This window comes from Paramacrobiotus metropolitanus, unplaced genomic scaffold, assembly GCF_019649055.1.
Source record: "Paramacrobiotus metropolitanus isolate TYO unplaced genomic scaffold, Prichtersi_v1.0 Parri_scaffold0000021, whole genome shotgun sequence".
In the NCBI taxonomy this organism is placed as follows: domain Eukaryota; kingdom Metazoa; phylum Tardigrada; class Eutardigrada; order Parachela; family Macrobiotidae; genus Paramacrobiotus; species Paramacrobiotus metropolitanus.
Window position 1 is genome coordinate 1,177,045 of NW_026570241.1, and position 26,276 is coordinate 1,203,320.

Sequence of the window (26,276 nt, forward strand, 5' to 3'; positions counted from 1 at the left end):
CACATCGTTGTGGATCGAACTCTCCTTATCAACCATGATCCTGGTTACAAATCTTCCACTGCTGGTCGTCTTTTCGCTCACAAGCAGCTCCAAAACGCTTTCAGCGTCTACATCGTTTCCTATTGACCTTTAATCTTCTCACTTACTGCATAATTGGGAATCCGGTGGAAATGTACAGAAAAGCCGTTGCCAATGAGTGGGTCGTGGGCTTGACGGCTTGTATCGTTAACATCTTTGCTAACTGAGTGACAACCGGAATGTCCGCTTATTGCCATTTTTTTGATTGCTGCTAACCGCGTGTGGGCTATTGTGTCACCGGTAACGTATCGTGGAAGGCACACGAAAAAATTAGCGATTGCGTTGTGTATTGGTGTATTCATGATGCTCCATATCCTCTGCATTCCGAACATTGTGTGCAATCAACTACATTGCAGCTCGATACCAGATTACTGCGGATTAAATGATTCCAGTACGGTGCAAGCTGCCTGCATTTTCGCTAATTTCTTCGTCGTGTTCGACATTCCGGCAATTGCAGTGATAGGCGTCTGCCCATTCATCCTGTATAACGCTTTTCAACGCCGCAGTGGAGAGCGTCAGATTAGCGATTTCAACGGGCACCGCAGTGAACACTCAGGGGATTCATCGCGTGCACTTTTCACCTTAACAGTTATGACGCTAAGTCTCCTGGTTTGCTGGGGACCTAATAAATGGTACTGGACAATTAATTTCTTTTTCCGCATGAAGCGTCCATCTTGGCTTTACCTCGGCCAGCTGCACAGTGCACACTCTACAAGCTGTTGTGGATCCGATAATCTTTGGTTTCTGTCTGCCTGATGTCCGACAGCATTTGCTACGGTTTTTCACATTTAACTGGAAAACGCGAATTCAAACAGCGAGTTAGCGAGTAGCCAATATAGAATAGTTAAAATCTGAAGTCGATGGTTTATTACTACAGATAGTTACAAATTTACAATATATTGTATCCCTCTTAACAGGTACCTGTAATACGAGTTACACGACAAACGCTTTTGACCGTACACTACTGGTCGAGATTATGCATTTCAGAAAAAGAGAATAATTAATTAGTAATGTGCTCATGACTTACTAAAAATTAAGGGAAAATTATTATTAAGGAACCGGCTTGAGATTGAGTTTCAAATTGATCTCCTAAGCATTACACTGTAAATGCATTATGTGCTGTGAAAACATTTGCATTTTTGTTACCACAATGCGAACTTGAGTTCGTGCTCAAACAGGGTTACTTTAATCTTCATATTTGAAGGCTTAGAAGGTTTTTAACATTTCAAGGCCAGAGTATCTAATTCAAAAATTATGGGAATACTTTAGTACCAAGTTGCGCATGATTTCTTGCCCTATGTTTTTGAAAAGCAGTCACAACATTAGGACTTAGTGGATTATTGCCCATCACAAAACGTAATACCGCCGGATGTTTGCTTATCGAATCCGAAAAGGCATGAAACGAAAGTGTCTGTTACGGAATTGACGGTATACTGGCAATTACAAAATGTTGACAGCACTGGGCTCCCGGCACTTTCGGAACAGTCTTCCGATTAAAACTCCCTCCATCTGTTTCATTTATTCAGGACGTCTTCAGTAAAATGCCTTTACTGACCTTTCAATAAGTCACTTCAGCTTCCTTGCACCCTTCCTTGGAAACACTCAACGGGAAAGTTAATTTAGCAAGAGGAATTTCGCAAAAACCTTTTAGTAAGTAGTTGTCGTGCTTGCATCTCGATTTCATATCTCGATAAACGTACAACGACCGCCATGATAAAAAACAGGCGCAGAAGATGGAATAAGGAATGAGTGTACGTGATACGTGTTGAATAACCTGAGACTGAAACGTGAACTTGAAACTCAAGAAGCATATACAGTAATTCCAGCGTTTTGTTCATTCTTTTTCCCCTGACTTCTATGCCGCTGTTAGGAGCCGAAACATCGACCATTTTTTACAGTTATTGTTTTAGCGTGTGTTTTTTTTAATCGAAGACAGCCATTGAACTATCTGTAACTCGTATTTCTTCTGCAGTAGTAGACCAGATGCGCACAGGCGCTTCGGGGACTTACTTACAACGTTTTTCACCCTTTACATACAGACATCGAACGCAAAACCGCGCCCGTTTACGCGTCTTGCATGTATGTATGTACGGGCTAAACTCGACCGCATGCGCACAACAGTCAGGACATACAGACTGACATGTAATATGCGTGCTGTGCTGACATTATGCTTCTAACGATAAACTGTAGCACTACTTTTCTAAAAGTTAAACAACGACACATAACCTGTTTAAAAGTACCAAAACAAGGCGCGCTAAGGTACTGCTATGCAGTATTATTTTAAGCTAAAATAAACAAAAAAAACAACAAGATATACTAACAATACTTCTGGGTAGCCAGATCACAGCGGGAACCCGCCACACGGTCAAGCAAAACATACAATTTTCTGTCAAAATATACGGACGAAAAACCAAAAATGGAGTTGTCCAGGAGTATAAATCGTAGTCGGGTTTCCACATCCGATCAGGAACTCAAGCACAGAATGCAGTAAACTGCAACCAACACCCACAGCTGCGTAGCCAGCGCGCAGTGTTCCCTGCGATACGACGGCAGCAAATGGCAGCAATACATGACAAGTATACCACAAATCGTTAGAGACAGCCACAAGGATTCAAGGACCTTTTGGCAAGTCGGAATCAATTTGTAATACGCTAGTCAGCTGCGGTGGGATTCAAATTATTTTAAACTGAACGATAATCAGGTAGCAAGCGATCAGTATAAACAGGAGTGCATCTGGCCGAACACTTTACTGCACCGTCTTATCTGAATTCCCAGAATACAGGCTTCCCTGCACTATAGATGAATATCAGTTTCATATTTCTGATTTCAACAGCAAACTAGAAGACAAGAACTTAAAAAACTTTAAAAAAGACGGAAAACCCTGTCGTTTTACTGTGTAACCGTCGCTGTCAGCCCAAAGTATGGAGAAACGATCACGTGGTTTTGAATTTTGCTATTGGCGGTGGGCAGCCTCGATCTAACTCAGAATGCTGACCCACCAATAAAAATCGCGGAAACGCGAAGTTTGTAAGTACCTGGGCGTCGCTTAGACCGTTACAAGGTACGCCCATGTTCGTAACGGTTTTCGTCGACGCCCACCGACAGACATCGAGCAAAAAGCGACTTACATCGAAGCCCAGCCAATTGGGACTTGGTACGCCTATTTCTCGTTTCGATGTAAGTCGCAGATGCTCGATGTAAGTCCGCGTTTTGACTCTGCGCATCCTCTGGAGTTTAGAGCGCTGCACCATCATGCTGATTCATCGAGTGCTATTTCATCACACCGACCAATTAGCAATGCAGCTCTCTGTGTGGGCGGTGCCACGAGCGATTCCCACGCTATGCCGGCCTCTGCGGCTTACTCAATCAGGTTTCAGAAAATTGCCATTGCGCTGTTGTTTTGCCAAATATTTGCCGGCACAATTCATTAGCGACCGATCCGTCGACTTTTAAAGTTGTCATTGACTGACGAGAAGCACCGCTGCAAAGTTTCTTATTCCGCTTTCCTTTTTCGGTGCGCTATCCTTTTCCGCTTTGTCCTTTATTCTTCGTGCGCTTCCGGTGTCAAATCCTTGTGGACACCCTCCAGCGTCGTTCTGACGGACTACACGGGCTACCACTGCATCCACAATGGACTCTATTGCTCAAGCGGTAGAGCCAATTTGGGGATGGCAGAGTGTATTATCCACGATCGCCAGTAGGGCCAAACATATTTTCGGGAAGGATATTCTGAGCGATGTCACCTGCCGGATTCAGCCGCTAGATAGCCCCAGTGTCGACATCAAAGCACACAAGTAAGAAATCACTGGCACCAAGCCCGTCTTTAGGTGTGTAGTCCCTCAAGCGGAAAAAAGTCTAAAAGTTTCAAGTTAAAACCATCCTGATTTAATTTTTCCCCAACCGGTGGTGTCTCCCATACCCTCGTTCCACAAAGCTGTGAAGAACCCGATTGGCATCGCCGCCTAGCACAGCCAAGCCAGTGGTCGTCTGGAATCTGGGCGAACTACATATTTTTAATTGTGTTAGAAGTATAGATTAGTCTCAGACTCCCAGTTGTAGATCTAAAATTATAATGCACCACTGCAGATCGCTTTATGCTTTACATACTCTATTGATTTACCTTATATTGATCGTTAGTCTGATATGCTGATGTAACGACTAACGATATTCAAACGTGAAACTGAAAAAAAGTGTTCATTGGACAACTGGATTTTGCAGACTTTTGTTGGCCATGGGCAGTGCGGTGTTTGAAACGATGTTTTACGGAGTAATGAAGGAGGCTGGTGCAAGCGTTGTTAAAATCACTGACATGGACTCCGAGACCTTCAGTAACGTTTTAAGGTACATCTGGAAACGGGCGATGACTATGACCTCGTAAAATTGGAAGACTGTAGTTGTAAAATCCCTATTTCTTGAAAAAAAGTATGTATTTGCGAGAAGAAACAAGCGATATGTTACATACTTACGCAAGTTGCCACTGTCAGAACAGATAAAGCGTCACTGCGTCAATGTTGTCAGATTTACACTGCAAAATGATAAAAACATAATGTAAGCTTTGTAAAGTTCGAAAATCGAAAACTAAAAATACCCTTGCACGGCGCTGCTTGCCGCCAGTGCCCTTGTTTCCCGTACATGCAGCATCACCCTGTTAATAAAATGTAGGATGCACGGTATGCGTTGTTTTACCTAGGCAAAGCTGTACGACGAAACCTTTTTGGAGAACTTATGTTTGAAGAAGACCGATCTTTGGGGAGCTTCGGTACTGCAGTCGGCAGATTTCCTGGAAATTGACTTGGAAATTTTGACACTAATATTACGTCGCGACACTCTAAAGGCCAAAGAAGTGGACGTGTTCAACGCAGTAGTGAAGTACGTAAGGTGTCCACTACTGATCGTTTGCTTTTATCATTTATTTTTACAGATGTTGAAACTTTAACCAACCGAACCTTTAGAATAGATTTCGACAAATTTTCGTTTTGTTTTCCTTTAAACTGCAGATGGGCCAGTCATCAGTGCAAGCAGAAGAAACTTGATCCTACCGAAGCCAACCAGCGGTCGGTTTTAGGCGATAGACTATTTTTGATAAGATTCCCGATCATGACCTCCGAGGAATTCGCCAACGGACCATCCAAGGTTTGTTGTGCTTAGTATGTTTACCGATCACTCAGTGCTTTGTCGATTTAAATTTTCTTATAAACGGCGTATTCTATTTTTAACTTCGCACGCATGCATGTACGCTTATCCAGCAATAGATGCATAACGGAGTACACTCACCTAAACTGCATATGATAATGATCGACAAAACTGAAGTTCCATCGTTCGGATAGAATGTCCGAATGATACACTAATATCTAACTGGGCATTCTGGATGCCAGTCCGGGCTGGTCCGACGGAAAGTTCTTGCGCAGTTCACGATTTACGCTAGAAGTAATATTTATTACGCTCATTTGCTTTGCAGTCGGGTTTATTATCGGCCGAAGAATCCGACCAGCTTTTTCAGTTTTGGTTCACTAAAACACCATTACCCGAGAAATTCGTCAACCGGATAAGAGTGGGCAGCCAAATCGAAGTAACTGTATCCAGGTTTGGCAAAACGATCAGCTCGTCTTATTGGACCTACATGGCTGGATTTCCCGATGTCATCATGTATTCAGTACCTCGCAATAAAACATAGATGTTCTGCACCAGATCGAGTCAAAACATAAACAGTCTATTTTTTCAGGTTATCTATCGCACCCGACCAACATCCTTGCAGCGCAGATTTGGTACATATAACACAGTTAACCTGCTAATTTTTGCTTTCAGTGTTAACACTTAACAACATTTTTCATCAGAGCATGGCGACGATTAACTTGGTGGCTGTTGGTGTTTTTGTCCAAAGTCCACTTCCTGCCGGCGTGCAATGTGATGTGGCCATCAAAATATATGACTGCGAAGCGGCCAGCACCAATGGACGCTCGAGAAACCAACGAAAAAAGTTGGAAAGTGTTCGCCATTCAGGGGCCATTCTCAGGAAGAAAAATTTAACTGTTGCAAAACTCCAACTGGGCACGGGGTTTCCGGTAGCTTTCGGCAAACGATACGTTCTATCACTGCAAACTAAAGTAAGTGGAGCGAGTTCCATGAATAACAAAAACGATGTGCAGCGCGATCAAAATCATCAAATTGCGAGATGCGGTGTGTACAAGCATAATGTTTGTAATAATTACTGTCTAGGGCATGCAACAATCCTGGTATGGTTCCAATGGGAAAGCAACTGTGACCGCTTCTTCTGGAAGCTGCTCGCTCTCAGTCCAGTTCTCCAACGTTCTAGATCCAGAATGTATGCACATGCTTGTGCTACAAGAATCATTTCTTATAGTAACAGAGTGCGCAGGATGAGAATGATAATTTTAATGCTTTCAGATGAACGTCAGCGACGCAACGGCTTGTACAGTTACAGCCAAAGAGAAATTGGCTATAATCCAATTACCGAAACTAGTACATGCGGAACTACAACTGTTGCCGAAGGACAATTTCCTCAGCTCTATTTCGAAATCACCTAGTTTTTAAACTCCGTTTACACGAAACGTGTCTGTAGATACGGCACTAATGCCCTCGCTACTATGCATAGTACGACTCTTTTCTTTGATCGTATAGCTGACTTTTTGTTCCTTTGCCTTTTTTGTTTTGTTTAACTAGCCGAAAATGGATAATGATGAGCGTATGCTGTTATTGAATCAGTTTATAACTGCAGGCAGTCTGAACTAATCAGTCTACGTATCGTTTGCATTCTTTAAACATGCCGTAAAATATGCATGACGGAAGCACAAGGACACATTGTTAAAACGGTTTCTGGACTGTAGCGGTCTAAAATGAGATACAGTAATTTTACCGAGCTGCGGCAGTAGCAATACGCCATTACCATTGAAAGTAGCAATAGCCGCCCCATAGTGTCTGTTTGACGATGCTGATCTACAAACCGTAAATATTCTCTCATGTTTCCGCTGACAACTTGTTCGTAATCTGCATTGGTTTTGTGCACAAATACGCCGCTTATCAAGCTAATACTGTAACTGAAAACTCGCGAGCGCTCATGCTGGCTGGACGGATGTGGCTGTACTGGAAAGTCCGAGGGACCTCGGTGCTGCCGCTTTTAGCGACCGCATTGGTGGTCATGAGGGGTCACTCGTGAGCCACGATGGATTGGTCAATCGGTATGCGTACGTGGCGTCTTTGGTACCTTACCAACGCACCTGGAGAAGTTCGCGGCTGCCAGTCTCGGTGGTCTGTTGTTCGCGTTCGGAGGTTGTACGTCAAATGCTCAAAAATTGGGTTACCGATTCTGCGTTCTGTTACAACCCGCATGCGGACATCTGGAGCGACTGCCAGAATGCCAAAGGCACGGTACCACGCTTCGGCCTGTGTCGGATTCGATGGATGGCTTAAAGATTGTTCTGACTGCATGCAACCGGATTTCTGGCATTTTTTTTCCGGTTTTAAGATGAATTTTAAAACTTGTGAAATTCGTTTTAAGATTTTAGGAACATGATGGAAACCCGATTTCGTGTCGAAACAACCTTCTTCTCTTGTGTATAGTTTCGTAAAAAATTTAAAGAAGATCGGTACATAATGAGACTTTGGTGCACCTCTGTGCATTTAAACTTTAGGGATTTCATGTCACCCATAACTTCTCAACCGGATGTTGCGCGCACAAACGGCTTTCACATTATTGTTCACAAATCATGTGGCTATAGAATGCCATTAAACGATGCAAAAACGTTTCTGGAAGAGCACGAAAGTGAACGTCTTCTTGCATTTACCCGAATTTGCTACTTTGTATCGGGTCTCTTCTCGCAAAGCCAACGAACCATTTTAAAGCCAGAATTGCCAAAAAACAAATTCAGCAAATGAATGTTTTAGCACAATTTTTATAGAAGCGTGGTAGTAAGGCGACATTTAATATCAGCTGAAGATTTTTCTCGCGGAATTTGCTCAGATGAGCTGTCGTCAGCCGTTGCGCTAGCTTTCGCGGCGGACGAAGACGCTCGATAGTGTCTTCCAAAGCATATAGAAAGTCTCCCCGATCGGCAATGCTGTACGTAAGTACCATCCTCGGACATTGGAGGTGTAAATAGTTTAAACAAATGCTCACGGAAATTCCTGGTAGTGACAAGATAAGTGAAAAACGTAAATGAATACCCGGCGTACTGGGCAATATCGACAAAAGGAACTGTAAAAAGCTGAACCGTAAAGTCGTAATCTACACCGCTCAAGTAAAAATAGCACGACTGAACGACCATGGGGATTCTGGTGACAAGGTACAGTGCGGAACTGCTAAGCAGGATGATGGTATTGCCCGTGTCCGAGCGGCTGGAACGAGAATTATTCCCCTTTAAGCTGGCATGCGACGACTGTATCTGTTGCAGTCGCATTAGGCCGATGGGTGAACGGTGCTGACGACTGAGTAATACCATCAGACAAACACCGGGGATTAAGATAAGGATGAAGGTCACTAGTTCTGCAATAACCTATCAGCGAAAAACAATTATTAACACTCATAGAATGATTGTAATACAGAAAAGCAACTTTCTTGCAAGCAAATACCGTGCTGTATGTATTGTATCTGGAAAACTACAAACCTATCCACAATTACAAATCGACCGCCCCATGTGAGCGGGGAGAATCAAAAGCATATGTTTGACCCCATCGACCCTGCTACACGCTTCAGCACTCTGCTTATGTTAACGAAATTTGCGAAGACAATAGCATGGACGGTCTACGAAGTGGCCGTGTTTGCATTCCTTGACTGACTGACTCACTTGGCCGTACAGTTGGAGACTTGGAGTCACTGTAAGGTTTCGACCCATTATTTTTCGCTACGTATTCGTAGGTAGCATTCCCGCCTAGTCGACCACCGGTATTCGTGTATGTTCTGCCTGTATTCCCGCGCTTTCCTCCGGCATTTTAATTTTCTTAGGTCATTCTTAGCTTTTTAGTTTTTCTTAGTCAGAATTCCGGTGGAATACATGCATAACACAAAGGAACACTGGTGAAATAAGCGGAAATACAGGCGCCGCTGATAATGGGTCGAGTTTTTTGAGTAAATCGTCCATATATCTTACAGTTATATTGTATTATTATGTACACAGGTCGGTCGTTTTGTGGGCATGCTTGTACGCCAGTTGTACGCTCAGCACCAGGACTCAAGTAAAAATAATAGTAAAATAAAAAGATTTCCATCCGCATTTTAAAATTGAATTCATAAGCTGTGTGGTACAAGGTTTCTTACCCTAGCCGAACGGTCAATCTTTGACCATCGATTAACCCAAGCTGGCATGATGATTATGTCATTATACAACAAGCAGGAAACCACAAACTTGAATACCCCAATCGGTAGCGCTACGAGAAATAGGATCGCTATTATAATCCAGGCCGTCGACACTCGTTGCAACGATCCAAAGCGAAATGGGTTAATAATTATTAGTAGTCGTTCCCAGCTAAATGCCACTAGCATCCTAGATAAAATTTATCAGAAACAGGATCGTTGAGGACCAAACACCCAAGATGACCGTACAAATTATTCATACTGAATTTGCCTTGTCGTGAATTTGTCTTGTCAATTTTGTTTATTCGTAAGGCTTACCAGTCAGCGCAGTGCATGCAAATTTGTTGAAACCACAGTGTGCACCCTTCCAGAAGCACGAAACTTGAGTATACGTTCGAATAGTTAAAAAACCGTAGCTGATATGATATCCCTATATTGTCGACGCACAATGGCAATCCTAACCATCTAAAAATAATTTAAAGATTTATAAGTGCTTGCATTTTGTTTGAGAAACTGATTGCAAGCCATTAATTTTACGATGCTGGAAGGCATACATCTACAACTCAAGACGAAGCTGACTTTCCGCAGATGCATTATGCATGTAATATTAGTTACACTCAATCTTCAACTCCCTGCACGGGCTGGCAACCCCGAGGAGAGGGGGAGTGTTTCAAGCAGCGAATAAGAATACGTCTCCCAGTTCAAGTTAACAACGAAGATTGAGGGTGATTTCCAGTGTTTTGCGCGTCCGGAGTTGTCCCTTTTACGGGGTAGTTAACGGAGAATCAAAAAAACTTTATTGTACTGACAAAATATTACTATATATATTCTAAAACTTTACTACTTACATAGTATGCTTATGTGCGCGATAGTATGAAAGAATCAAAAATTTACTTTTGGAAAGTTAAAATTTCTTGAATAGTTATGATGTGCTTCTGTTTACGGAAATGCATGAAAATAAATTTTTGCCTGTCTATGGCATCAAAGTTGAAAATTGACTTCAAACTTCAGGTTAGTTTGGTCGGGCCTGTCGGGGTACGTCCACGGCGAAGCTTTACCAGCTATTTAGCTGGTCTACGCCGTAGACCGTAGTTGCAATTCCGAAGAGCACAGCGACCAATAACGGCGCAAGGCGGGGCCAATCAGCTCCACGGAGTTGCATCTCCCTGCAGGGAGTTGAAGATTGAGTGTAACTATTGTAAGGTGATAGCGACTGTTATAATTAAACACGGTACAGCCCATACAGTACACAACGGTTTTGTTGTATCCTACTGGGTAGCATTTTATCAGCAGCCAACAAGACCGCGAAGCCATTAGTAATCTGACTACAAAAACCAATTTCGTCCTGACCAGCATATCTGTACAGAACATTTTTAAACGTGCACATGTGCCACGAAAAGATATTATACTGCATCGATGGACGATGCAGAGGCTACTTACAGAGCGCCGAGATCGGCAATGGCAGTTCCCAACATGTAACTTCGCGCAGATGCTTTCCACTTGCGCAAACTGCGCATTAGGATAACCAGAATGAATACATTGCCGATCGTGCAAACCACCAAAAGAGATAAATATGTGAAGATGTAGAATAGGTACACCTGTTCTACTTGCTGTCTGTTGTACTGACAGATATCATTCCACTCTTTGTATCTAGAAAAGCAATTAGCAATGCGTGACGTAGTAAATAGAATACTTGTATCGTTTGCCGGTGCAGTGATGTTCATCTTCCAGTTAGCTCTTTGATCTGGCAGACAGGCAACTGCAGACAATCAAGCTCTTAATCATGAAACTCAGCAGCTGTGTAAATGATAATAAACCCAAATCGAATGCAAAAGAGAGAAACAACAATTACAGAAAAAAGACACCGAGACTGATCAGTTAGTTTGCACAGTGCACTACAAATTTTTAACTTTAACCCTGGTTGTGATATATTCATATGTCAACCAATCTACTGTAAGAACTAACAGATTGTTGACAACCAGAAAAACAGCATGAGAAAGACAAGACTCTAATATTCGATTCAAAACTCTACTACAAAATTTTACATAAACTAGTGGAACGAAATTACCCTTCTGGCAAAAATCCTTCCGAACTGGTTTATAATAATTACAAACCAGTTATTATCATTAGTATTACTCTGATTTCTATTGCACAAATAGCGTTAATCCCGATTTTGATTTCGAACAGCGTCTTCAGACCCTAGAGTAGTTGAAACATACTTCCGTTAAAGTTAGACGGATTTCTCAATATCGCTACCGAAGTACCGTAGATTGCATTGCTTTTTTAGGAATAGGAATAGGAATAGGAATAGGAATACGCTTCTACTGTACGAGTATCTGTATTTATCAAGCTTCAATATTCTGTAAACGTAAATTTTAGTTTTACATGCCGGACAATGAACGAGTACATTTTTTGAACGGGTTGTTTCAGTATAGGGGTCGACCTTTTGGTAAGTGAGATACTACGCTGGGCCGTATAAATATTCGAGTACTTGTACATATAATTCTTTGCTGAAAAATTTTTAATATTCTGATATTCAGCAAAGCGAAACTTATCCATGTAATTAATCAGATATGTTTTACCCACGGCGATTTTCTTAATACCAGCCAATAACATGGTAGGCGACACATTAATAATCTCTACTACAGATTTTCGTATCTGAGTAAAGTACCGTAGTTTCCAACTGCAAGTGTACTGTGGGAAAGAGGAAGAATTCCGACTTGGATGTCAGTGTCACATGCGTCTGTATGGTGGCCTTATCGCATATCACGGCGACATCCGTGCGAGCTGGATCAGTGGCGGCAAAGGCCGAACAGGATACGGCAAGCAAGTACCAGAACATTATCCAGGAGTACCGGGACTACCTGTTCAGCGCTCTGGTCTTCGAAACGCTAGGACCAACCGGAACGGAAGCTACCAGTCTGCATACGGAAGTGGGTAGGAGGGTACGGCAAGAATCCGACAACGTACGAGCACCGGAAAATTTGCGCCCGCGTATCAGCATAGCAATCCAGCGCGGGAACGCGGCCTCCGTTCAGTGAACACTGAACAGCTCCACTGGGAGCGCACGTAGATCAGTTGTGCTCCGTCCTCAGACCTCCCGAGCCTGTTTTCTGCTGATTGAGTATACTGCTTTGTCATGTTGATTGTTTTTCTCTAAACTGCAATTGATTAAAAATTTCGTCATATCCCCAATAGTGTACTGTTTCAAATGCACATTACACTATTACGGCACATACAACACCATACTATCCATTGCCCAACAACCCGATAAACGTGCAGCGATCGCCCGTACCAAAACAGGCAGGGAACCAGAACAAAGAGTGTACCACAGCAGCTGCCGTATAGATTACTGTACTTACTCGAGTGAGTTTACTAGTGCCGGAGGCCAAGTAGAACGACCCTAAAAGTCGACAGTGGCACATATTCTGGCGCATTGTTTATTTGCTTTCCACAAATTTATTTGCCGGTACTGGAGGAGAGTCAAGCTTTTTAGTTTTTACCAATATATTGTTTCGAAATTTTTACTAAATCAAAGGTAGTACTGTATCTGTGTAATATGCATGTACACTTTTGTACAGTTCGGGAGGTTTCATTTCTGTGTTGTGCTATTAACACGTACTTCCTTTGTAGTTTGTAGTAATTGTACTGTAATTATAACAAAATAATCAAATACAGTACTACTAATTGTAATTAATTTTTATTTTGTGATTTGTCCGAGCGCACCCTCGTGCTGATTCATTTAGCTCACCTTTGTCGCACTGACCAATGAACAGTACAGCTGTCGGTATAGGCGTGCCGGCACCACTGCCCAGCGCCGCATACAGTATTCTGACCATGAGTACGAGTATGTACAAGCCCATCCAACAATTCTTTGACCGCTGTAAGCGGGAATTTAAAGAAACGTGGGCTTGAGCCATTTAATGTGCTTCGACACGTCACGCCACATGGGTCTGCGTATTCTGCGTAAATAAGCACCAAATATCTGCATGTGTTGCAGTTACTGTATCTGTGATATACAATGTAATATGTTTAGCATTATTTATTGCCATCATAATTTATATTAATTTTATGCTTTTGTAACAGTATTATCTTTGCTTTGCAATACAATATCGCGGTGGTACTTAATATCCATATTACTTTCAAATTACTGATTGCAACATGCCCGGGCTAAAGATGATTGATTCCAAATTTCCACGTTGGTCTAATAATGGTCTATTAATTGTGATCTAATATACTCGTATTGGTTGAATATTTATAAATATATCTGCCACTACACTACGATGCGTATTTGCATTACTATGCGCGATTTATATGCGCTGCGCTTACAGCGGTCAAAGAATTGTTGGATGGGCTTGTAATTACTGATTTAATACTTGATAGTCGACTTTTCGCGGACTGGCGACGAGATGCATCGTGGCCGCGGCAGACTCTGCACGCTCTGTGGACTTCGAAGGTCCCTTGTTGGATATTGAGTTTTGGCGTGCTCTTTATTATTCCCTCATCTTTCAGTAAATCCGTATAATCATCCCCAGCGTCGTTCCGACGGACTACACTGGCCATCATCCCATCACGATGGACCCTAATGCTCAAGCTGTGGAGCCAATTTGGGGATGGCAGAGTCAGCACTCCACGATTGCCAACAGAGGCAAGCACATTTTGGGGAAGGATATTTTGAGCGATGTCATCTTCCGGATTCAGGCGCCAGATACCCCCAGTGTCGACATCAGAGCACACAAGTAAGTTGTCAGTAGCACAGCTACACAGCTAAAGTAATCGGGTACTGGAATCGGACTTATCACAAATGGCTTTTATTAATTCTAATAATATCTATATTTTGTTAAATCGGAAGTTTTAAGATCCAGTTCACTTACCTGTTTAAATCCATATGAGTGTAATATTGTAGTTAACACGGTATTACTGTACGTATCTACTTATGCTAATGCTATGCATTTGCCAGTCACTTGTGTCGATAATGAGTGTCTCGTACTGTACTTGTAAGTTGTACTTACAACACATACTAGCATAATAATTATTATGTTATCGTTACATATTGGTATAACTATACTGTTATTTTGCTTGGTGCTAATTTTGCTTGCGTAAAAGATAAGAAAAATATTTACTTATAGAAAGCTGAACATTACAGAATCCTGCTGGGGTAGTGCGGTGTTTGAAACGATGCTTTACGGCACCATGAAAGAGACAACCAGCATTATTAAAATTACTGACATGGACTCCGAGACGTTCCGAATTGTTTTGAGGTACGCTGCTGTACACGGATACGTAAACTAACCATGTCAATAATATTAATAATAATTATTGTACAACTTGCAGATATATTTATCACGATCAAATTGGGCCGCTCAGCAAGTTGACTGCCTTTTCGGCCCTTTATGCCGCGAAGAAATACGGTATCCCAATTCTGAAGGACGCCTGCGAACAGTATTTGAGACAGAATGTGGCTGCCGATAACTGCCTGGCTTGGTGTATTCAGGTACTGAACAGTTACTACTTTTAAAGTAGTATCTGTAATATAGATATATACCGTGCACCGTATAATATACTTAATATCTATATACCGTGCACTGAACGGGTTTGGTTAGAACGCTAATTGTTGCAGTGCAGTACTTCTGGAATAAATATTAAACCGTAGCAATAACGGTAGTACTGCCTTTAATGAGCTGTCAGTTCGTATTAACTATTCGTATTAATTATTCGTCAGTTCGTGTTAATTCGGAAATTTGCGTCAATAACAAACGGTTGTTTCAATTTGTTAATACTGCGTTGTGTTTTTTGTACATGGTTTTTTACCCAGGCACGGCTGTATGACGAAACGAATCTGGAGGACTTCTGTCTGGCGAAGATTGATTTATGGGGAGCCTCCGTACTGCAGTCCGCAGATTTCCTGGAAATTGATTTGGAAATGTTGAAACTAATTCTACGTCGCGACACTATAAAGGCCAAAGAGATGGATGTATACAGCGCAGTTATGAAGTATGCACGGCGCCGACTTGTAAAACAAATATTCGTTTTGACTTTTGACTATACTTCGCTTTGCCCATTATTTCAATCAGTACCGCTTTAGGGATCAATATATTAATCACTTTACCGAATTGAGAGCCTTTGTGGCGGGCGGCTACATGAACAACCACGGCTGACTGAAATGCAGTCTATGCATTACCATTCAGTCTATGCAGCCTACGCAGCTTATCAGTGTGCAATCTATGCAGTAAGACCAGCACTGCATCTATGCAGTAAAAGTGATTAATATATTGATCCCTAAAGCGGTACTGATTAAAATAATGGGCAAAGCGAAGTATACGTGTTGATGCTAAAACCTTAACTGCAAATTTAAGTAATGTGTGAGCCTTAAAGACAACACTGAACGAATTCATGATTTTTCCCATTATAATTTTTCAGATGGGCCAGTCATCAGTGTGAGCAGAAAAAACGATGTTACCGGAGCCAATCAGCGGACGGTTTTAGGGGATGCACTGTTCCTGATAAGATTCCCTGTTATGACGCCCGAAGAAGTTGCCGGTGGACCAGCCAAGGTTTGGTTTGCGTATTACATGCTTTTTACAATTTAAAGTGTTTTATCGATTGATGAACTTCAACCAGTATTTCATGGCTTAATTGCGCGTTTGTTATTTATATAATTATGCTGTTTTTTTTTAAATTTTTCCATAGCCAGTAAATTAATTCATCGATCTCATGCTTAGCTGTTGATTAGTAATTATTTGCTTAACTGTTGATTAGTTGTACTCGTATTATGATACTTAATAGAGGTACTGCAATTTTAAATAAAAATAATTATACGTTTATTTGCTTTGCAGTCGGGTATATTACTGGCGGAAGAAATCAGCCAGCTCTTTCAGTTCTGGTTCGCTAAAGCAGTATTGGCGGAGAAATTTGTCAACCGAATCCGAGCCGGCAACCACACGGCCGTGTGGTTGCCGGCTCGGATTCGGTTGACAAATGGTGCTGAACCTAGAAATGGTCACTTCCGCGGAAGTGACCATTTCTATAGGTTCAGCACGAATAGCGGGTGCACGAATAGCGTGGGATTGTGGGCATACAGGGCTGGTTTTCCCGATGTCATTAAGTAAAGTATAATTTAAGAATAACTCTGTGGCACTGCTTCCAGTTTTATCGTATTTCGCAAAAGTTTTCGTTAATCACAGAACCTACTGCAAGCTGCAGTGAGAGAGCATACTGCTTTTCGGGCAATACCGGAAAGGCGTTGGTCAAGGCGAATTTGGCAGTCGTTGCGTTCGTGGTGTTGGGAATGGTCCATGTTTGGCGGAAATCTTCCAGTTCTCTTGGCTGATCTCTCTGTTGTCCCTGAATGTTGACCGCTTCGTAGACGTAGATCTTAAAGGTCGCAGTGCAAACAATTCCGAAAGGAAGTGGGTTTTAGGCAGAACAGAAAACCTGCGCAGGAAAAATCGTCATCATATTTATTTTGTAGCGCATGTTTGATATGATGTTCGTGAACAGCTCAGTTTTCAAGTGAATTCGGCTTACATTATAAGGTAAACCTACAATGCATATGACACAGCAGATACTGTAGTGTATTCACTGTACTGGTACCACTGGGCATAAACGTAATACAAACACGTCCGCGGAAACTGAGGATCACGTCCAGATAAACTGTAGAACAACATCTACTATCCCCTTTATGGATTGCTTTTACCGTCATCTCCAGAGAGAGAAAACAAGCAGGTATGCTGTGCGTTTAGAGACTATTCCGTGGAAATAACTGAAGGTGTGGGCATTTCCGTGTATTATGCGGTGAACCTAGCCTAGTGTAAACGCGCGATTCTGAAACGCATTCTTCTTGACGCTGATGTTTAATCAGATGATAATGCAGTTACTAGTATAAGAATTCGCTTCTCTTGCTCCCCATGCACGCACTTCTGTCCGACACTTGAAATTGTGTGTCGATGAAGTAAGGTGGTAACTGGTAACTACTGTAGCGTTCAAATTAGCAAATCGGCGAATCGCTGGATATGACTCAAAACGATACCGTGAAGGAGCAGATAAATGCTTCTGTGGTTGACCTATCAAGCAAAACATCCCTGTGGATCGAACTCTCCTTGTCGACCTTAGTACTGATTACAAATCTTCCATTGTTGGTCCTCTTTATCGCACACAAGCAGCTCCAAAACGCTTTTAGCATCTACATTATTTCTCTACTAACCTTTAATCTTCTCAGCTACTGCGTGTTGGGGAATCCGATTGAAATGTACAACTACGCCGTTGCCAGTGAATGGATCCTTGGACTGGCCGCCTGCATTGTTAACATCTACGCCTATTGGGTGACAACCGGAATGTCCGCTTACTGTCATTTCTTAATTGCTGTTAACCGCGTCTGGGCGATCATCTCACCGGTATCGTATCGAGAAAGGCACACGAAACAACTTGCGATTGCTCTGTGCCTTGGTGTCTTAATCGGACTTCACATACTCTGCATTCCGAACATTGTGTATAACCAATTTTATTTTAATTCACTACCGAATCAATGCGAACTGGATGACTCAGATCCGGCGCAAGCGGCTTGGATTTTCGGTAATTTCTTCGTCGTGTTCGATGTCCCGGTGATTGCAGTGGTTGGCGTGTGTCCATTCATCCTGTATAAAGCGTTCCAGCGCCGTATGGGACAGCGTCAGATCAGTGATTTTAGCATGAAACGTAACGAACACTCGGGGGAATCGTCGCGAGCACTGTTCACCTTAACAGTTATGACGCTGAGCCTCCTGGCTTGCTGGGGACCGAACCAGTTTTACTGGACAATTAATTTCTTTTTCCACATGAAGCGTCCATCTTGGCTTTATCTCGGTCAACTGTACACTGTGCAGGCCATTGTGGATCCAATCATCTTTGCTTTTTGTCTGCCTAACGTGCGACAGCTTTTGCTGCGGCTTTTGGTATTTAAACGGAAAACTCGTATTCAAACATCGAGTTAGCGATTTACCATTGGCATAAAATATAATCTGAACGTGAAGCGACTAGTAGCCTCAAGCTGCACGCTACTATTTTCTACTCCGCAGTATTGGACGAGATCCTGAAATTCTTAGAAAGAAAGAAAACTTGCTCGCCATGCACGAAAAGCATGCAAAAGATTCTTTTATGAATGAAACATTCTTTCAACTGTATCAGTTTTAAAATGATGTCATATGCTCTCGGAAATGCGGAACAATTCTTGCATGTTCTCAAGCTAATCTTTTTCAGTGAGACGGTTTCCTGGACAAACAGGCAATTACTGACGGAATTATTTGCACCGCGTTATACCAGTACCGGTACAATACCTACGTTTTACATACAGAGTACAATTCGTAGTTATAAGAGCGTATACAGAGTATATCCCGTAGCTTCCGCCAAACGGTCATTACCGTAACAGACACTGTTCTTTGAAAGCGCTCTCCAATAAGCAAACATTTGGCTTGATTTCTATTCTATTAATTTTATGAACCGCTTCAAAAACCCTATATGCCCTGCTAAAATTACGGGTGTCAAATTGCGTCCCGTTGGGTGACTGTGCGTTTACACGCTGCACCTATCCTTTTACAACGCGATGGCAATCAAGCAGCATCCTGCTTTGTACTTCGTTATTATAAACTTAAAATCAAAAACGCAAACCGATTTACAACACGAGTTCAGGTACAATGTGTTCTGTTAGCGATTGGTTTAACTTGGTTGGCTTGGAACCGGCGATAACGGCAAGTCTGATACTACAGAGTACAGATACCTCAAGTTTCCCTAATCTGTCCTAAATTAATAACTTTCCTGTCAACTGCCTACAGACTGTTGTGAGTGAGCCCATATTCGGTTAAGGGTTAGTACAGCGTAGAGGTTGATAGTGATGCCTTCCAGCGTCCGTCCCGTGTACATGTCCTAGGCACACGGAATGACGTCATTGCAAACTGCTGACCACCAGAAACAGTGATTGCTGACAAGTTAGTAGTAGTAGTAGACAGAACACGCCGTTTAGGACAAAACTTAGTAGACAGAACACGCCGTTTACGAACTTAGGCTTAGAAGTCCACAAAAAAAAAGGTTTATGATATCGTGGCGCGAACACAATAACCAGCAAAGCGTTCATGAGGAATCTCAATCCGTTAACGATCGCGGCAAAAGTGTCTTTCCAGTCAAACTCTTCCATGGAAGGGTGTAAGGGGATGTATTATTGGAAAGGTTTCCAGACAGCATAGTGAAAGGTTCTCTATAGAACTAATGGTCTATCCAGTTTCTTATCACCAGCATTCCGCATCCCGGGGATTAACGGGTTTAGTTTTAGCGGTTGTTATCCTTGTACATCTGATATGTATTCCTGGAGTAATCCTACAAGCAAGTTACGGTACCACGGCTTGTCAGATCCGCGGTCACACGGACGTTCAGTTATAAAAGATTACTATCGTGACGATTTTCGACCTGCCTTTGGTGTTCTTACTGGTGGCTTTACCCTATCGTCGGAAATATTTAGCCTATTTAGCCTGTTTAGCAGGAAAAAGCGCTATCAAGGGATTGTGGCTATTAGTGCGCTGATTGCATCATTGCTGATTTGTTAACACCACAGAATTTTTTAGCTATGGCACGGATGTTAAACGTTATCGAGCGAAGTCGGACGTTTAAAGTTTACTTTCAAGTGGGTGCGGTCAGCGACGTTTTCTACCTTCTGCTGATGATTTTTGATCCTGTGATCGTGCTCGTAACTATGTCGGAAAGCAAGATGATGACTGCAAAAAAACATTGGAACCAAAAAAGCGTTATATCCACTTAATTTAGGTCTTTGCGTTCGCCCTAAAGCTTATCTGCAGTGTAAAACTAGGTACACTACCACAGCGCTAGATTTTGATGTCTTGGCATGGTGGTTGATATAAATCAAGGCTGTGTGCAACGATCCTCAGTTCTCACTAATTTAAGCAGCATTAATTAACACATGCTAAGAGCATAACCTGCACTTTGTCTAAATAAACATTACTGTGTAGATTGGATCAATTCCGACAATACGTACAAGCCCGTTTTCAAACCCGTAGACCGCTGTAAGCGGGATATTTGAAAAACGTGGGCTTGAGCCATTCAAGGTGCTTCGGCACGTCACGGCGTATTGGTCATTAACGCCACTGCGGTGTGAGGGGTGTGTGAGAGAGACAAGTATGAGATAGACTGACTGCTCTACGCCAATGCATCCAGTGTCGAGTAGATAAAATCTAGCCTTTAACTGTGCGCTTATTCACTGCGTCGCGCTTACAGCGGTCTACAGGCTTGAAAACGGGCTTGTACTTACAGCATACTGTACTGAACGAACCGCTAGCTGTGCTGTTTACCGTACTTGATCCTATGATACAATCATATTAGGAACAAAGATAAAAATAGTTATACAGTATCATTCGCAGCTTTAGCCGATTAATCCAAACTATCCTTCTCGGACATCTCCAAATTTCGACTGATGTTTCCTAAATATTTCAGTACTTTATACAAAACGATAAAGCTATTATAATTTAGTAATATGCAACTTGGCAGCCGCAAATGCCACTGGGCGAAAAACTTTGCAACGAATAAAAACAGCATTCGGAATCTACGTACTTCCGGTCTTGTCAGTTTTTAGTATGTGCTAGTCAAAGCATTCACTGAATGTATTCGGCTTCAACTTTACATCCCTTTAAAGGCACTATGGCACTTTCTGAAATTGTTCGGTACGTCAACTTGATGGGTCATAAAGGTCAGTTTCTTCGAACTTTCAATAAACGCATGCACAAAAAAATTGCGAACTTTTGCGGACTCTGGGTTACAGCGGTAAAAGCTACACTCTGTACGTCCCATGCTAGTCACATTAGCGTGTCAGCTATAACTTACTAGCTGATATGCAGACAAAACGTTTTTAGTTTTCGATTTCTTTACTTTCGTAATTTTTTTTCGTGTAACCCACCAATAGCGATCATTCACTGCGCACAATCCATCATACTTTTCCTCTATGTCCTTCATTCCACTCTCCATCCCTTCAAGTTCACTGACCCTTGCAATGCCACCTTGACCGGCACCGCTGCCTGCTCGCGTGACCAAACAACAAGGAGAAACCAGGCGAAAATAAGCCCGGAAATTCAGAATCCGACAAAGTGTTCGAGGGAAATATTGTACAATACATGCTGCAATTACAGTATTTAGCAAAAAACAGGGTAGTAAAGTTTAGTGGTTTATAGACTACCGCAATTTAAAGGCATAACTGGAGCCCGGAGGCACTCGCAAAAAAGAAACAACTTGAAACATGATGATTTTCCCATCAAATAAATCAAGTTCGTATATGGCAGCAGTTGCCTGCTAGGTGCGTTTTCACTTTTCACCACCATTATACGAGTACACAGCCAAGCCTATGCGTTTCTCTTTGCTACTTTTACAATAACACTCTTCTTTTATTATTCACAAATATTGTATAACAGGGAGAATGAACTTCGTATTATGGTTAAATTATAATAAACCATTCAAGACGTTGCTGGGCCGAAGGGCAAAAATGCTGGGCCGACGTTGCTGGGCATAAATTTTTGTACAAATAAATAGAAAAAAAGCAGACATAAAGAAGGGATTTAATGTCACCGGACAGCGGGTGCATAAAAACGTCATTTGTGCATATTATTACATGTCAGACACTGTGCATGTGTTGATTAACAGCCAAATATTCCTGTCCATCGGAATCGCGTGCCCGCAGAGCCTTTAGCCGTCTCCAGCTGATTTTGCACACGATGGCCTGTGCCAAGGAGACAATACAGGCGACGATGTCCAGTGACAGGATGGCGATATCTTTGGCTAAATACCACGAGTGGTCAGCACCGTAATGGGTGTCCCGGCGAATTGTGGTGGCCGCCGCGAGGACAATGAAGTATAGTGCCACGCCGGTCAGGATGAGACTGAGGATAAACGCCGACAAGAGAGTGTATAAGCGGCGGGATAAATTTTTCCCGGTGTGGAAACGCCGTCCGGCGATGATCCCACAAATTCCACAGGTGATGAGTAAAACGCCGGTGATGAGGGAAATGAGTTTGTGAATGTGCCAGTGGCGAAATGTGGTCACGAATTTTATTAGAGCTGTGAACAATAATTCAGGAAATAAGTAATATTAAGTAAGTATGTAAGTATGTAAGTAAGTATGTAAGTACTGTATGTAATATTAAGTATGTAAGTAAGTAAGTAATATTAGTAAGTATTGTAATATTTTAGAAATAATATTTGGCAAAATATATATAATACATACTACCTAGTTTAGTTTTTAATACTAGCTTTTAATGCTAACTTGCTTTTTTGTACTAACTTTTAATGATTTTAATGGGCAAGTCTAATCAGGGTAAAAATGAATCATCCTTACATAATTTAGCTATCTACAGTACACAGAAACGTTCTGCTAAATAAAACTTTTACTGCTAGTAATGGTGGTATTTTATTAAAATAATATGGACGGCGTTTTTGGGTTACGCTTACTGTTTTAACATTTTTTTCATCGCTTTCACATTATAAATGAATGAAACAATGAGTCATGTACATAAATGCATGAAATAAAATTATCTGACACTGGCAGTGCTAAAAACAAAAATAATTTTCTTTTTTCAGCTATTTGATTTTAATTTAATTGCACGTATTTTCAGCTGAATTAGATGTGTGTATAAAATCTGACGGATAAAATCTTCGCCAAATATAAAGTTATTCCAGGCAAAAATATTAAAAAACCCAAACGCATATCACGTAATTACAACACAAAGAAAATCGGTACCACTCTCTGACAAGCGTAATTAGGGTTTGCTGGAGATGGGCATTAGCGATGTACCTGTTGTATAATAGGCAGAAAATATCAATCCGATGACCAGTTGCACGATGCCTTGTCCACACACCAGCCGGTAATTATACGGTTCCATGGGAAGTTTGTCACTAGGGAACTCCAGCATAATTACGATGAGAAACTGTCATCGAGAGTTGATCGCACGTGTGATAGAGAAATTGATTTCCATTGTGGAAACTTCTGTTATACCCGCAGCAGGCCTAACAATGTTTTTGCAAGCAGAAGCTCTATTACTCTTTTCACCCTTCACGCCACAGGCTTTTCTTTCGCGTATACACTGTGCGGCGTATATTACCGATATACACAACTGGTCGGACTAGTTTTTGTACACTTCAGCAATAAACTATCCATGGCCACGAGTGTGTTAGGTGCAAATTGCTGATATTACCGATACGTCTAATGATATGCGGTATCCGGTCTATGATCTTGTTCAACAACAACCGGCACCCGCCGCAGCAGTGCGCCGAAACAGTAATGAAGTATGTATAATTTTCATTACCGTATCAGATCCGTGTCTATCAATTGGGCCGATCAAAATTACCATTTACCAAGGGGACAGGTACCTACAATGTACAGTAATTACCATTTATACCGAACCACAACGAGCGTTATTATAATCAGAACACCTTATTTTTCCCATAAGAAGCACACCCAAAGTTCAAGGAAAACCACCCATATGAATATACAAAATTTAAACAGTAAAAATAAAAATTCCAGATTAATTTCCTTAACCAGGACGCGAGATGAAATGCGCAGTATTTTCAACGGGTTGTTTATGTTTTAGTTTTTCATGTAGACGTTAAAAAGACGGGTTAAAAACTGAGAAACAATAGAAACGTAAATTTCACTTGTTGAGTTTAATCAACGCACCGGGTGAGCCACCACGGTACGGCAAGAAAAAGGACACTCCAGGGCGACACTGTTACTAGCGAACCAACGAGCGTTATTATAACTGGATTATATTGGATCGTTATTCCAATCAGAACGCTTTATTTTTCCAATAAGAAAAACACACCCAAAGTTCACAGAAAACCACCATATAATCGCACAAAATTTAAGACAGCAAAACTAAAAGCAATAGATTGATTTCTGTAAGCAGGACATCAAAATCAAAATGCACAGTATTTTTACACATTCATTGGCTGGCAAGTAACTGATTATGTTTTTAATTTGGTTTATGTATAAGACATTATAAAAAGCAGATCAAAATTGAGAAAAATTAAAGAAACGTAAGTTGCACTTTTTGAGTTTAATTATTATCATAGGTCAGGACGCGGGTGAACCACCGCGGTCAGACGATTAGGAAAAGGTCACTTCAGGATAACAGCGTTGAAAAGGTCACGCTGAGACGGCCGGTGTCTCGGCGCTCCTGACCAGAATGACCGCGCCGACATTGCGCAGATTCATGCCGATGATGGTCAGCTGTAACCCGGTGATGAGCAACGCGATGACGTGCAGCGCCAGCAGGACACACCCCTGCACCAGCACCTTGACGTACAGTTCATGCTGGCAGGACATGATGACGATGTAAATGTTCAGCGCCAGGAAGAAGACGTGCCCGGCCGCGGCCAGCGCGTTGATCACCGCCGAACGCGTGAGGGTGGTGCGGCGCGAGGGAGCAGTCTCGCCGTTGCGGCAGGGGCGGGCCAACAGGATCCCGAAGGTGCCGCAGATGATGAAGAAGACGTCGAACACCACACCGAAGGCGATGTCGTACGTGATCAGCTTCTCGTCGCGGCGCACTTTGAAGAAACCTAGAGCACCTTCACATTGAGGTAAACACGTTAATTAAGACAGAAATCAAATTGCTGTAAATCAGTTACAGTATATTCCAAAACAGACGTTCGTCATACGCTACTTGCATAACTGAAAATCACTGGGTATCCAAATGAGTCAGTGAGGAAAATTTCATGTTTATTCACGCGACGTTGTAATTAATCCGTACACGATAGCTATGCATTGTACATAAATGCTGTTTTTATACGAAGATCGAACTCATCGTCAATTAAACAAGTAGATTAGACTTAAATCATTTACTTCCGAGAAACAGTTTTACAGCAAAAAAATATTGTTGTAAAGTCGAAATGTCGTTCATCAAAAAACGTCTTGAATAGGCTATCTGTTTCAATGTAAATTCCAGCAGTATATACGAGTATGTACTGAATTCTGTAATCTATCATATTAATAGTACTTCAAGTAGTAATAATAGTAGTAACAACAACTGTTTACTTATGCCATCTGGCATGCGCATGCGCATCTGATAAGTAGTTGCTCCAGAAAATGCAGCCGTACTTTATTCGGTTAGTTCTTTCAAAAACGGCTCGGTTTACGTACGCAGCAGTTTCTGTACCTGTTAGGTCTATCGCAAGAAGTGCCGTCCCCATCGTAATCTGGAGGATGCCCAGGATGAAGGCATAGTTGGCGAATAGGATCCTGCTATCCAGCCGGTTAACGTACTGTTTTGTGGATGATGTCATTTTCAGGATGACCACAGGACTGCGATGTTCCAAATATCCGAAGTTAAAACAAATCTGCGCAGGATAATGAAAAGTATCAGTAACGGGTATTCCGGCTGGATGGTTAAACTTTCAATCCTTCGTTGAGTAAGTGAAGTGTTTAAAAAATTCCGTTCCAGAAACATGTGTGCTGAATGCCCAACCTGCCCCATATCGAACACTGCGATCAGCTGTATTTAGGATTAGTCAGGTTTAAACACGATGGCGGAGCGGCATGTTGCTGCACAGTGAGTCAGTGAGGATCGTGATTCACGTTTCGCACGTTACTCGGCTCGTCGGCTGATCCGCGCTGCAGATGCAGTGATGTTGCTTTAATTTCGCACACTTATCAAGTTGATCGATCGACAATTTACAAGTGGCGGTATATCGTTGTACAAAGTGCATGAAATACCGGCATCAAAAATATTGTAAAGATAATTATTTCAAAATTCTGCCTTTAATAAACCGTCAGTTTATTTGTAGTGTTTCTTTCTGTAATATCCATACTTCAGCTTTTCAAAATGGTTAGTTCTGGTACGTTTCGCATACTGAAAAATTATTTCTTCCA

The 26,276-nt window shown here is 41.9% G+C and overlaps 3 protein-coding genes across 4 annotated transcripts; 1 reads left to right on the top strand and 2 right to left on the bottom strand.

Annotated features, from left to right (window-relative positions):
• The first annotated feature begins 13,960 nt into the window (after nt 1-13,960).
• LOC129586494 (BTB/POZ domain-containing protein 6-B-like) lies at nt 13,961-15,826 on the top strand. The gene is made up of 5 exons (XM_055479756.1): nt 13,961-14,124; nt 14,515-14,646; nt 14,720-14,879; nt 15,201-15,359; nt 15,806-15,826. Exons 1-5 carry the CDS (start codon nt 13,961-13,963, stop codon nt 15,824-15,826), a joined length of 636 nt encoding a protein of 211 aa, XP_055335731.1.
• Nucleotides 15,827-21,793: 5,967 nt separating this feature from the next.
• On the bottom strand, nt 21,794-23,524 carry LOC129586599 (uncharacterized). The gene is made up of 2 exons (XM_055479925.1): nt 23,202-23,524; nt 21,794-22,468 (listed from the first exon to the last, which is right to left on the bottom strand). Exons 1-2 carry the CDS (start codon nt 23,317-23,319, stop codon nt 22,026-22,028), a joined length of 561 nt encoding a protein of 186 aa, XP_055335900.1. The 5' UTR covers nt 23,320-23,524; the 3' UTR covers nt 21,794-22,025.
• Nucleotides 23,525-24,187: 663 nt separating this feature from the next.
• On the bottom strand, nt 24,188-25,891 carry LOC129586588 (uncharacterized). Of its 2 annotated transcripts, none has more exons than XM_055479908.1 (2): nt 25,564-25,891; nt 24,188-24,976 (listed from the first exon to the last, which is right to left on the bottom strand). In XM_055479908.1, exons 1-2 carry the CDS (start codon nt 25,688-25,690, stop codon nt 24,552-24,554), a joined length of 552 nt encoding a protein of 183 aa, XP_055335883.1. In that variant the 5' UTR covers nt 25,691-25,891; the 3' UTR covers nt 24,188-24,551. The 2 variants fall into 2 exon arrangements, with proteins under 2 accessions (XP_055335883.1, XP_055335884.1); XM_055479909.1 differs by having other exon boundaries at nt 24,188-24,967; nt 25,564-25,888.
• Nucleotides 25,892-26,276: the final 385 nt, after the last annotated feature.